Source organism: Anarrhichthys ocellatus, unplaced genomic scaffold (genome assembly GCF_004355925.1).
Source record: "Anarrhichthys ocellatus isolate YVR2014 unplaced genomic scaffold, GSC_Weel_1.0 scaffold12, whole genome shotgun sequence".
In the NCBI taxonomy this organism is placed as follows: domain Eukaryota; kingdom Metazoa; phylum Chordata; class Actinopteri; order Perciformes; family Anarhichadidae; genus Anarrhichthys; species Anarrhichthys ocellatus.
In genome coordinates, this window is record NW_022280042.1 from 1,472,424 (window position 1) to 1,486,200 (window position 13,777).

The 13,777-nt window shown below is 47.3% G+C and overlaps 2 protein-coding genes across 3 annotated transcripts in view; both read right to left on the minus strand.

The window, feature by feature from the left end:
- LOC116386128 (histone-arginine methyltransferase CARM1-like) overlaps positions 1-1,776 on the minus strand; it is a 3,998-nt gene extending 2,222 nt beyond the window's left edge. The window contains exon 1 of the mRNA XM_031852130.1: positions 1,675-1,776. Coding sequence (XP_031707990.1) covers positions 1,675-1,776 — 102 coding nt within the window. The remainder of the gene's footprint in view (positions 1-1,674) is intronic.
- A 2,406-nt stretch (positions 1,777-4,182) lies between these two features.
- On the minus strand, positions 4,183-10,770 carry rcan1b (regulator of calcineurin 1b). 2 transcript variants are annotated; one of them, XM_031852403.1, is made up of 5 exons: positions 10,445-10,770; positions 10,139-10,289; positions 5,844-6,017; positions 5,514-5,673; positions 4,183-5,368 (listed from the first exon to the last, which is right to left on the minus strand). In XM_031852403.1, the coding sequence occupies exons 2-5, from the start codon at positions 10,262-10,264 to the stop codon at positions 5,181-5,183; spliced, it is 648 nt and encodes a 215-aa protein (XP_031708263.1). In that variant the 5' UTR covers positions 10,265-10,289; positions 10,445-10,770; the 3' UTR covers positions 4,183-5,180. The 2 variants fall into 2 exon arrangements, with proteins under 2 accessions (XP_031708263.1, XP_031708264.1); XM_031852404.1 differs by lacking the exon at positions 10,445-10,770 and having other exon boundaries at positions 6,376-10,229.
- Positions 10,771-13,777: the final 3,007 nt, after the last annotated feature.

A 13,777-nucleotide genomic window follows, 5' to 3' on the forward strand; every position in this document is an offset into this window, starting at 1 on the left:
TTAGTTAGGTTTGGTTGAGGTTAGGTTAGGTTTAGTTAGGTTTGGTTTAGGTTGAGGTTAGGTTTAGTTAGGTTTGGTTGAGGTTAGGTTACGTTTGGTTGAGGTTAGGTTAGGTTAAGTTGAGGTTAGGTTAGGTTGAGGTTAGGTTAGGTTTGGTTAGGTTAGGTTTGGTTTGCCTGTAGTTGTGAGAGTGAATGTGTCTGAGACGATAAGCAGGCATAAATAATGGATGGATGGTCTTTGGACCAGCTCTTAGTGGATGAAATTAAACATTGTATCCACATACTATGGTTTGTACGATATCTTACAAAAAGTTTTGTTATTTTTTGTGCATTTTCCAACGAATGTCCAGCAACGTGAGCAATCAGTGTTGCGTTACCTAAGTACGGAGGTTTCATGACGCATAAGTCAACGGTGACTTCTGGTTTCACACAGACTGTCTCCTGGTGGTTTTAGATTCACACCTCCACCCTGACCTCCTCCCTTAGCCGACTTTATAGATCTTTGTATTGAGTCACGTGTCCTGGCTCACAATAGTTTGTATATGAATGACATTATCTTTCTTGGTTTACTGTAGCTACAGTGTATGAGAACAGCCTGAGCACATTACTCCACACAGACCATCCTTTTCTCCTGTCTCATTATTACAAAGTAAACATGACGACTTTACACACTAAAACCTTTACTACCAGGATTGTGCACTTGCAGGTGGTTGGCCAGATGATGTTTCATCATACTGAGGTATGGAAAGTTGAGCCTCGATGACCCTTCAGTTTTGCTGGAACAGCAGTCAAGTCAATTTGATTGTTTCACACAAACAAGAATAATCACTACACCAAGATTTCAGAGCCTTAATTATGCATAACTTTAATTAAAACTAGTGAGTTATGAAAAAATTCCCGTCACCTACGTTGTCATGAACGTGGATATTAGTTATAGAGACAAAAATAGGTAATCTTAGGTCCAGAGGTTTATCAGCACCGGAGGTTGCCGCTCGGTTGTTCTATCTCTTAAAGGGCAACACCACCTAAATTAGGATTCCCAATATGTTATTTCCATGCAGAGTTCAATCAATACTTGTGAACATGAGCTGCTGTCTCGCAAAGCCACAAACCAGAGAAGTCAGTCTCTTACTTGTGATGTCATCAAGCTGCTCCATAGACAATGACTTTTATTTTCTTAAACCCAATTGAGCTTTATTCTTTTGTGTTGTTCTCAGCAGAACATGTTCCCATATCCTCAGAACATTCCTCTGGGTGCTCATCTCCCCCCAATTCATGGTCTATGGAGCACACTTTATACTTAATGACATCACTCATTTGAGTTTTTGCACTCTACTTTTTGGATTTGGGAGAGAGTTGTTCACGTTCACTTAGACCATAGGAGTAACATGTGTGCATTTTGAAAATGTGTGTAGTTCCCCTTTAAAGCAACATATTTCTTCACTCAACATGACAAACCTTAATTACTTAAAAGTGAACTGCTCCTAACAACCGCTTCTTTGTAAAGTCAAACAATGTTCATATTCACATCAACATGATGTCAGACGACATAATGATAACAAAAGGGCAATTTAGTCAGAAATAATTGATTATGAAAAACCTTACATCTTGAACCCTCAACTTAAAATGCATGAGTATTGACGAGTGCGCCCTCTACAGCCTCCACTGTTACCTCCTCAGGTGTCTCCATGTGCTCCTCCTCGGCCCGCACCTCCTCCTGCAGAGTGAAGACCCTCACAGAGAAAGCCATCGGCTCTTCGCTCTTCTCCTCCATTCTTCAATGTGAAAGCAAGCTGCTCCTCGAGAAGAAAGAAGAGGAGAGAGCAGAGCGGGTGGAGGTGGAGGAAAAGGGGAGGAGAGATGGAGGAAGGATTAGAGGGAGAAAAGTGGGGAACAGAAGTTAACTTGGGAAGAAATCTTTAAATCTATATTTTAGTCATACTGGAACCAACAAATACTGTTGGCATTTTACAGTTACACAGTTACTTTAATGCATTGTGATACATCAAATACAAGCATCTACTTTACAAATGCACAACTGTCTTAATACTTATTCTGAATCATTTTACACCTAAAAACAGAGTGAGGCCCCTTTGAAACAATGAGGATTATTCCTCACAGTCCTTCTGATAAAGCCCAAAGGTTCAGAAGTTGCAACTGATGCAGCTTCTTCCTGTGAGGCAGCAGCGTTAACCTCTGCACTACTGTGCCACCACTTGTTACCATTTATTAATGGTTTACAAAGCTGTATAGCTGTGACTAGATAGATGGAATGTTAGGATCCATCCTCTGTGGACCATCGATGTCAGCCAAATATCATACCTATACATCCAATAGATATTTCAGCTAAACATGTCAACCTGCAAGTGCTGCAAGAGGAAAAGTCATTTTAAAATAAAGCCACTGCCGCTAAAGTTGATTGTTGAGATGTAGTCATCTCCATATGAAAAGGCCAATGAGTACTTGGTGTAGGTTGGGATCATTTTCTGATTTGATGACTTAGTTTATAAGCTGCTTTCATTCACCAAGAAGACTGAAAGACAATTCATGTTACAGACGTAATAAAATGTAACTCTGTCATCATCGTGGTGGAAAGTCAGTACATTTACAATAACCACACTCCCTCTGCAGGATGTACAGCATCACTGCAACAACAGATGGAACATGAACCCATCTCATTTCACAAGAACTTTGAAGTCTTTTGCTGTTTTGCTGCAGTTGTGTGGCAGGGGGCGACTCCTCTGGTTGTATAGAAGTCTATGAGAAAATGACTCTACTTCTCTCTTGATTTATTACCTCAGTAAACATTGTAAACATGAGTTTATGGTCTCAATCTCTAGTTTCAAGTCTTCTTTAATACAGCATGATGTTCATTTAGTACATTATGGTCCATTTAGAGTCAAACAGACCATAAAGCAGGGGATGCTTTAGGGGCGGGGCTACACAGTGATTGACAGATTGCGACCACAGCGTTGTCCGGTCTGGGAGTAATAATGTCTTATTCAGTGTTCAGTTGTACTGAGCTCTACCCAAGAAACCAAGATGGCGATGGACAAAATGCCTCTTGCACGGCTTGCGATTGGTCCATAATCAATATATGATGTCTGTGACTACGTCCACTTCTCATATGCAGTCTATGGTTCAAGCTCTGGGGTGAGAATTTAATTATAATAATATAATAATAGGAATTTAATAATTTTTCATAAATACACTACATTTATTATGTTTTTCCCATTAGCTTATTTTGTCATTGCACAGCTCCTGTCTTCCTCAGTTGCTCTGCTTCCAGTGCAGCTTGTTTTAAGTAGAGCTTTTATCCAATCAGATTCAGCCCCTATGTCTCTATGTAAGAAGAGAGGCTCAATGCCCGCTAGAGAGCCTTTGCAGTTTAAGTAAATGGGGACGATATTGATTGTCATAGTCCAACCAATCAGATCTTTAGTTTGACATGTTGGGCGTATTCTTTGACGTGCCAGTGGTACTCAGGTAGCCTGCTAAGTACGTCTGCATTAACGTGCGCCGTGATTGGTCAGTGGGCCAGCGTGACTTTTGTCAAACAGAAAGCGCTCGCAGATCTTAGTGTTTAGTAAGAGTTCAGGTTGAAACATATGTAAGAGAAGTTATGACATTTTTAGCATTTTGCTTGGTGTAGATTCTTTTTTTTTTTTTACCTAGCTGTGTTTTTGGCTGGAGGAGGAGAAACGGATTTCTGGAGGACATTTCCAGAAAAAGCTGGACATCGTAAGAAAGGGTCGACCAACCCCACAGCTAGCAGCCCTGACCCAGCATGGAAAAGGATTTGAATGAACGGTATTTCTGGCTGACAGCGTTGGAGAAGCGGTGCACATTTTATGGCCAAGAATGCGTTTTATTTGCAACTGAGCGTCTTGGTGTTTGGATCCGTCACACGCACTCCCAGCTTTTCTTCAGAGTGTAGCAGCATGTTATACCTTCTAGTCTGTAGAAAAGGCGTCGCTGTGCCGTCACCCACTGGTTTCAGAACTGAGTTTTGAAATTTGGCACTTTGGCCAAAAACAGGCTTAAAACAGTGTGTGTCAAAAATAAACCAAACTGGTGACCTGTCACTCCTTAAAAGCCTTCATAGAATTCAAACAGGGGAGTTATATAAAAACTGAGATAACGTTTATGACGAGACATAGAAGTGAAGAAATCCCAAAGAGACGTGTGAACGTGGATCTTTATTCAATAGTAAATGTGTTATGTTAATGAGCTGGAGCAGCAGCAGTAGAGACGCAGTGAGTGGAGCTCCTCACAGGGAAGATCCTCCAGGAGAGAAGCTGCACAACTGAAACACAAGCCGGTACCACTATAGAATAATGTCACAAACCATAACCAGCAATATTACACACACACACACACACACACACACACACACACACGAGCTGATGGACACAGCAGCAGCACCAGAAGAGGCTGAATGACAGCTTCACTTCTCCGACAATCCTTTCACAATACTTTTTAGGCCGAGCATGAACTTTAGAAGGTTAGCTCTGGTTCTTTTTTACAGACAACACATCAAGGTGGGTGTGGCCGACGCCCTCACATTAACGAAGGCTGGCGTTGTGTGTTTCGCATTCAAAAAGAAAAGGCCGTGTGATGAAGCTGTGTTAAATGTCAAATAGCAACAGCTGTCAGCTCAACAAGCAAAGCACAGACTGAATAACACACATCCAGATCATGATGATGAAGTGAGACAGACTTTATTTGCTCCTGACCAGCTCTCTCTCTCTCTCTCTCTCACTCACTCACTCACACACTCACACTCACACACTCACACACTCACACACTCACACACACACACACACTTTCAGGAGTTGTTTTTTTTGTGCAAAATATCACCACAAACCAAAAAGAATCCAGCAAAGTCTCGTCATCGTACTGGAGCACTACGATCAAAACACGACAAAACACTAGTTCCTACATTTCAACACTAACATTCGCTTCAGTTCCGTCAGGCAGACATCTCATTCATCATAGTGGTTTTCCAATAGGAAGGTCATGTCTCCCGTCTTTCCCACAGGACATGAACGCAGCGCTGGTTTCTACGGGACACGGCAGCACCCTCGGGTGTCTCTCCAACGTCCCCCAAACCTTCAGAGCTCCGAGAGCGAGTTGAGCTCTCGACCGATCGCGTCGGGATCAAAATGTTACAGCCGCTCACTGCTCCTCTCCGGGCGTGTAGTCGGGCCGGCGCGTCTGGATGATCTTCGGCCGCAGGGGGCGGGGCTTGTCGTCTTGGTCGCTGTCGTCGGGGGCAGAGCTGTCGCCGGCGCACTCGTCGTCGCAGACGTGGACCACGACGCTTGGGGTGGTGGGGGTGGCGGTGTGCAGCTCGTACTTGCCCCCTGGAATCACACAAAGAAGACGTTCAGGAGGGGGCCGGTATGGAAAAAGAATGAGGTGATGATGTAATGATGCTCGGTTCTTAGTGGGAGGAGTTAGAGAACACACCAACTTCAGGATGGGGTGTGTTCAAAGGGGGGTGCGTACCTGGTCCGAGCTTGGAGATGGCACACAGCAGGTCGTAGTTGACGACCGGCGTGGCGTCCAGAGACTGGGACCAGCCCACCGGAGGGGAGGCGGGGGGCGAGATCAGGAACTGCTTGTCTGGCTTGGGGGGCTCCAGACGAGGATTCCCGATGTGGACGGACTGAAGACACAAGACAAAGAACATACAATTGTAAATATATGCAAGATGAAATAACAGTTTAATTTATTAATTCCATATTGAGTTATTTTGGGCTCCAGGGGGGCGTTGGTAAACTACAACCCCCCCTGATAGATTAATGCAGCGTGTGGAAACAGGTTCAAACACACTACCTGGGCGAAGTAGAGCCTCATCTCTTTGCCGCTGAAGTCCGTCTTGTGGAGCCGGAGTCTGGCCTCGGCCGCAGCCAGAGCGTCGCTGAAGCTGATCCTCACCCGCCGGAAAGACTTAAAGTACTGGAACTGCACCTCCGGGTCGAAGGAGCGGAACAGGGCCTCAAAGGTGGTCTGCAAAGAGGGACTGAAGTCACTCAATGTGTTCCCTTCAGCTGGAGGCTGGGAGCCAGAAGCAGCCATGAATACAGTTATGAGACATGAATTATATAAATAGCCCCACATCTCACCCTCCTCTGTGTCTGACTGTGTGAGAGCCTCGTGTTTAAATGACCAATCAGCGATACAAGAGAGAAGACAGAAGAATGAAGTAGACACACACACACACACACACACTGAAACTAAACTGTCCTTGTTCACACTGACAGGGTCTCAGAGGAAAACACACCGTTCTCTTGGAAACTTAAGTCATGGAATCCAAAACTATTCAGACGCCATGAGCACCATGGAGCTGGTTTGGGCACTCTCTTACCTGTGCCTCGGGACGGTGGAACACTTCCTGGTTGGTCACCGAGGTGACCAGGCAGAAGCGGTTACACTTGGTGGTCTTGATGTGCATGATGGGAGATCCGGGGAGCCGAAACCTTGTCCACCCGATACCTGAGACGGCCTTCAATGGGGCCGACAATGACGATGAAAAGGAAGAGGAAGGGGGAGATCGGTGGAGCGTTGCCTTCCCCAGGGTGACAGATGAGGAAGTGATAGATGCTCCTTAACAGGAAGCTGCTCCGTTTCCTCCAGCACTGGCCTCGTCCACCTGGATCTTCTTCTGTGGTGGTGAAGCCGTCGTTTCTCTTCTTCCGTCTTCACACTGAACCATCCACGATGTTAGCGATACCCTACTCTAAAGTCACAGTCCAAGGTCTGGGTCTGCCGGCTCACTGAAGGAATGTTAAAGAGATTTAGGTGTGCAGCAGAAAATGTCACTGGGCCTCTTCTAAGCTCACTCTCTCCTCTTGCTGCTGCTCCACCGCCGCTTAAATGAGCTCGAGCCAGCCGATGACGCATTACCCACAATCCCCTCCCTCTCCTCAACCCGGTCTCATCTATTCGTTCATTCAGCGCGAGCCAATCATCCGCGGAGGAGGGAGGGGCAGCCCCTTTCTACTTTTCCCTCTACTGACAGATACTAGCCAATGCTGACTAATCACACAGAGGAGGGCTGTGTGTGTGTGTGTGTAGAGAGAGATACTGGAAAATAATGACATCACCCTTGAGCAAACTGACGCATTAATCTGCTTTCTGTTGCATTCACAAAAACTCTTTGTTGAATGGAAAACATGTGACTAAGAGCCTCTGAACTCTTGATTTCACACACATGCCAAAGACGCATCAGCTGACTGCAGAACACATGTCAGCCCTACTTAGTATGGATGAAGCTGAGAGGGGGAGACAAAGGGAGAGAGAGAGAGAGAGAGAGAGAGGACAGCTGACAGACAAAGAGGGGAGATAGGAGAAAAAAGAGAGTGGAAGGAGACATGACTGGTAGAAAGAATGCAGGATGGAGGGCTAAAAAGCAAGAGGTGGTGCTCATGGAAAGTATGCGGTTTGATAACATGCTTTTATGAGGTATTAATAGCAGAGAGCTTGAAGTGGAGAGGAAGTGTGCGCGAGTGTGTGTGTGCAGCCAGCAGTTGGAAAAACAAGAGCAGGCTGTGCGGCCGATCCACCAACATTTGCACTTTGTGTGAGTACTTAAACACTTGTGGGTTGGGAAGAAGAGCACGACGCCGCTGAGACAGAGAACACGGGACGACACCCAGCTGTTATTAGAACAACACAGGAAGAAGCACTCTGTTGGACTTTTTGACGTGTTCATTCTTGCTTTTGGAACATTAATTATGCAATCAATAGCAACACAGACGCATTTGACGAGACAATATTCAAATCCACCATGCCTGGAGCACACTGAAGTCTGAGGCTCACTGAGTGCAGGTGTAAATGCATGGTGAAATGATTAATAGCACTGTCGTGTGTGTGTGTGTGTGTGTGTGTGTGTGTCTGTGTGTCGGAAAATAAAGCGTTGTAATGCTGCCGAGCCTCCTGACAGTGAAGCCGATGCTCTCATGTAAGTGTTGTTTGTTGGTGTTAAACATTACCGTGTGTGTGTGTGTGTGTGTGTGTGTGAGAAGGTGCTAATCATCTCCAGACCTCGCCCCGCTGTGGCTGCTATATGTGAGCGTGTGCACAGCCCTGCATTTTTTCCATCGCAGTGTTTTTGTTTCATCTTCCCATTTTTTTTTTCCATTCCCTCAGTAGACAGGGAGACAGGCGACGCGCAGACAGACAGGTGTGCACACAGAGCACACAGAGCACACATGCACCGCTCTTGGTTGGCCAACACACACACACTGTGCTAATAGCCAGCTGCTACATTTTTATTGGTGAAAGTTATAGGTACAAAATGACATTTGAACACACCATAACAGCGTTTAAATGTACCAATACTCCTCTGCACTGAGTAGAGCTTGAACGCATCATAATGAAGTCTGTGAGAGACCCCTCTCTGGGTCCAGTCTCTGAACTTTGACCTCTGCTCTGAGAAGACAGCTGCTTCACTAGACCCACAGTATGAAGAAATACTCATAAACTAAAATAGACTTCCTTCATGATCTTCTGTAGAAGAAACACTTTTTACACACTTGATTACAGTTGACACTTTTTGCAGTGAGCCCTAAAATACAGTTATGAAAGAAAACAACTACGTATCAGCAATAAAGACTGAAATTAAATCCTTAATAAACAATAAAGCTTAACAATAAACATGGAAATGCAGTCCCTTCAGCAGCGTCTGTCTCCCAGTAGTTGAAGACATGGAAACAGACTACAACACTCTTTGTACTTTTAGGTGGATTCCAGTTTCCCTCAAGTCAAATTCCAATGACACATCATGACCCCCCCCCAGCTCTGTGTTCGGTTTAGACTCCACTGACAGAACGTTTCCTTGTGTCTTTCACAGAGGCCTGGAGCACCGTGACACACGTGTCCCTGAACACCTCACAACACCAACAGTAGATCTCTCACTCGGAGTCAGTGGTAACGAGTATCACTGTGAGAGAGCTTTAGAGTTGAAAAACATTTTTACCCAGCTGCCAATCACAATGGAGGGGCAGGACAAATGCCTCAAAGTCCAACCATCTCATCCTGTATGTACACTACAAGTGCTGAACAACAACAATAATAGAGGAGAATAACATCCAGAGACCAGCAGGACCATCTCTACCGTGTGCCGACATTTTTACTTCTATAAATAGACAGAGCAGCACTCCGCTCTGACAGTGCGCTGCTAACACAACGGTACATTCCAACAGCGCTCGCTGGGACTATTTATGAACTGTTCTCGAGAATTCATGAAACATTCACACACCCTCAGTGGAATATTCGGTCATACGATACATCAGCTGACCTGCTGATCCTTGAAGATGCTCAGCAGGAAAGCAGCAGGAAGATGGAGGAAAGGGGAGAAGGGGAAGAAAACACAACACCGGACACTTTTTCACCAGACGCCCTTTACTCTGTTGTTTTTCATTTTCCATCGGCGTCAGCAAACCTCATAGCATCTCCCAAACACTGGCCTGTGTGTGCATGTGGCTGGTACAAGCTGCAGAGAAGTGGTAGCATGACGTCCTGTGATGAGACTACTGGGCATGCCCACATTGTAATGTCCATGAATAGAAGAATATGGTTTTCTACCAGAGCTTTTCTTCCATCTTAAATGTTAAACTTCATCAGCAAGGCTCGAGCTTCAGGACATCCCGTTGTCCCCGAACCAAAGAAAGACCGGTAGCAAACGCCAACAGAGTATTATTATTTTTATAGTATTATTAGAAACTTCCCAATGATGCATCTCTGTGGCTGATGTGTGTGCATTACATTAAACTGAGGCAAGTTCAGCCATCAAGTCACTCACAATGACTAAGGAAGCAGGAAGTGAGAATGCTTTTTTGTCAACTTAGTCATAACCATAGCAGTATTCAAATAACTCATAACTCCATCTAGTGGCGCATCACTGTTACTACAGATAGAGTGTGTAGCACCAAACTCCATTCAAGCTGGTCTCAAGTTTAAGCGTTTCCTGCACATTTGCTTAAAGCAATGTTCCACAGGACATTACTTTACATGTTTTACAATCCAAATGGGACTCTCTAAAGGTCCGCGTGCAACACTACACAATAAGGCCCGCAGCTGTATTAAATACCAACATCTGTAAATGACACACAGCGCTCCGTCCTTACCTTCAGGATGCTGCCTTCACTGAACAAATCCTCCGGTACTTTGCAGGCTATCAGGGCGTTCGGTAAATCGGTAAACTTGACGTCCACCGTCGCCTCCTCTGTGCCGCCCTTCTCCATCTTCTGCATCGCGACTTGTAACCCGGACAGCTCTCTGGAAACACAGGGACGAAGCCGCTTTACCACAACGCTAATACATACACTTGAATAATCAGGCTTTGGCTAACGCCCACCGTCCACGGCTTAACGTTACTAGCCGCGTCGTTAACGAAGTAGCTAACACAAGGTTGTATTTACGGTAATGCATACCGATAAAGCTGGAGGCGTTATTTCATGATACTCCCTCGACGAGGTTTTCCTCTAAATAGCCGTCAACAGGAGCGTTAGCTTACGACCCGCTTTAAGCTAACTAGCAACTTATGCTAACCAGGAATGACGCTCCTAAAGAAGCGAAACACACGTTATTCCGTGAATATCTCCTTCCGGTAGTGATGGATGATGTGTCTGGTGTTGTCAGCACAATGTTCTCTGATATTAACAGTAAATAGAGCTCTCGGATAGATGTGTTAGCATGGCGCAGAGGATAAAGGAGATGACGTAAAATGAACAGCGGCTTCGCCTTCTTCTTCTTCTTCTTCTTCTTCTTCTACTTTTTCTTCTTCTTCTTCGGTGTTTAAGTGCAGCTTCCATCCTCCGTGTTGCATTACCGCCACCTTCTGGTGTTAGCTAACGCGTACAGCTGAGCGAATGTGTCCATAGCAAACACTGACACAATAACAATATTTGTATTAATTGTAGCAAAGGTTGCAATGAAAATATGAATACATTTAGAAATTAGGCATACACACATACACACACACACACACACACACACACAAAACACTTAAAAAAATAAAATGTTTTCGCCGACTATCTGAAGACGTTGACATCATAATAGCTTTTTTGTCATTTTCTACATTGTGCAAATACTCTCAGTGAGTCAAGTTCTGATTGTAAACGTGTATTCACATAATAAAACATTACATTTAGTTTTTTGAACTTATATTGCTCACTGTATTAGTCAGTATTAGTAGTAATTTGCATAGTCATCTCCTCCGCGAATCGCCACCTTAACGTGGTGGAGGAGTTTGAGTGGCTCAGTGATCCTGGGAGCTATGTTGTCCGGGGCATTAGCCCCTGGTAGGGTCTCCCAAGGCAAACAGGTCTCAGGGGAGAGCCCAGACTAAGAGCGGTTCAAAACGACCCCAATGAAAAGCAGCCCACGGACTTCAGTCACCTCGCCTGGACCAGGGAAACCGGGGCACCCTCCCAGAGCCAGACCCAGGAGGGGAGCCCCCGGCTGAGCGCCGCTGTGTTGGAGTTCTCCCCGGAGAACGAGAGGGTCGCCTCCATGCGCCTACGGGTTGCGGGGAGCAAGGCTCTGACTGTAGTTTGTGCTTATGCACCAAACAGCAGTTCAGAGTATCCGGCCTTCTTGGAGTCGGTGGGAGGGGTCCTGGAAAGGGCGCCGCCTACCGACTCCATAGTTCTCCTGGGGGACTTCAATGCTCACGTGGCCAATGATGGAGAAACCTGGCGGGGGGTGATTGGGAGGATCGGCTTGCCCGATCTGAACCCGAATGGTGTTTTGTTATTGGACTTCTGTGCGTGCCATGGTTTGGCCATAACGAACACCATGTTCGAACATAAGGTGGCTCATAAGTGTACCTGGTACCAGAACACCTTAGGCCGGAGATCAATGATCGACTTTGTAATCGTATCATTTGATTTGCGGCTGTATGTCTTGGACACTCGGGTGAAGAGAGGGGCAGAGCTGTCAACTGATCACCACCTGGTGGTGAGTTGGATCAGATGGCAGGTGAACTGGTTGGAAAGACCCGGCAAGCCCAAACGTGTAGTGAGGGTGAACTGTGAACGTCTGGCGGAGGACCCTGTCCGGGAGGTCTTTAACTCCCACCTCCGGAAGAACTTCTCACACATCCCGAGGGAGGTTGGGGACATGGAATCTGAATGGACCATGTTCAAAGGCTCTATTGTGGACGCGGCCGCTAGGAGCTGTGGCCGGAAGGTCATCGGTGCCTGTCGTGGCGGCAACCCGAGAACCCGGTGGTGGACACCGGAGGTGAGGGAAGCCGTCAAGCTGAAGAAGGAGACCTTCAAGGCCTGGTTGGCCCAGGGGTCTCCCGAAGCAGCTGACAGGTACCGGCAGGCCAGAAGGGCTGCAGCTGCGGTGGTCGCGAATGCTAAAACTCGGGCATGGGAGGAGTTCGGGGAGGCCATGGAGAAGGACTTTCGGTTGGCCTCAAGGAGGTTCTGGCAAACCATCCGACGACTCAGGAAGGGAAAGCAGGGCTTACCCCAGGCTGTTCTCAGCAGGGGGGGGGACTGCTGACCCGGACAGGGGACATCGTCGGGCGGTGGAAAGAGCACTTTGAGGAACTCCTAAACCCGACCAACATGTTCTCTGCAGAGGAGGCAGCGCCTGAAGATCTAGGGGGAGGCTCACCCATATCCCTGGCAGAGGCCGCTGAGGTAGTCAAAAAGCTCCTCGGTGGCAAGGCGCCGGGGGTGGATGAGATCCGCCCTGAGATGCTGAAAGCGCTGGACATAGTTGGGCTGTCCTGGCTGACACGCCTCTTCAATGTCGCATGGGGGTCGGGATCAGTGCCCATGGACTGGCAGACCGGGGTGGTGGTTCCCATTTTCAAAAAGGGGGACCGGAGAGTGTGCTCGAATTACCGGGGTATCACACTACTCAGCCTCCCGGGGAAGGTTTATGCCAGGGTGCTGGAAAGGAGGCTCCGACCGTTTGTCGAACCTCAGATTCAAGAGGAGCAATGCGGATTCCGTCCCGGCCGTGGAACAGTGGACCAGCTCTTTACCCTCGCAAGACTACTGGAGGGGTTCTGGGAGTTTGCCTAACCAGTCTACATGTGCTTTGTGGACTTGGAGAAGGCTTTCGACTGGGTCCCTCGGGGGTTCTTGTGGGGGGTGCTGCGGGAGTATGGGGTGCCGGACCCATTACAACTGGCGATCCGGTCTCTGTACGACTACAGTAGGAGCTGTGTCCGCATTGTCGGCAATAAGTCAGACACGTTCCCGGTGGGTGTTGGCCTCCGCCAGGGCTGCCCTTTGTCTCCGGTCCTGTTCGTGACTTTCATGGACAGGATATCTAGGCGCAGCCGGGGGGTGGAGAACGTCAGGTTTGGGGGTCTCGGGATCGCCTCTCTGCTGTTTGCAGATGATGTGGTCCTGTTAGCCTCCTCGGATCGTGACCTCCAGCATTCACTGGGGCGGTTTGCAGCCGAGTGTGAAGCGGCGGGGATGAGAGTTAGCACCTCCAAATCTGAGGCCATGGTGCTCTGCCGGAAACCGGTGGATTGCTCCCTCCAGGTGGGGACGGAGTGCCTACCTCAAGCGAAGGAGTTCAAGTATCTCGGGGTCTTGTTCACGAGTGAGGGTAAGATGGAGCGGGAGATCGACAGACGGATCGGTGCGGCTGCAGCAGTAAAGCAGGCGCTGCACCGGACCGTCTTGGTGAAGAGGGAGCTGAGCCGGAAGGCAAAGCTCTCAATTTACCACTCGGTCTACGTTCCTACCCTCACCTATGGTCACGAACTCTGGGTCGTGACCGAAAGGACA

Coding starts and splice junctions, on each gene's coding strand:
- rcan1b (XM_031852403.1), bottom strand. CDS start 10,264: ATGCAGAAGATGGAGAAGGGCGGCACAGAGGAGGCGACGGTGGACGTC. Junction 5,674..5,843: donor TGAGGCTCTACTTCGCCCAG/GTAGTGTGTTTG, acceptor TTGTGTCTTCAG/TCCGTCCACATCGGGAATCC. Junction 5,369..5,513: donor CATCTCCAAGCTCGGACCAG/GTACGCACCCCC, acceptor GTGTGATTCCAG/GGGGCAAGTACGAGCTGCAC.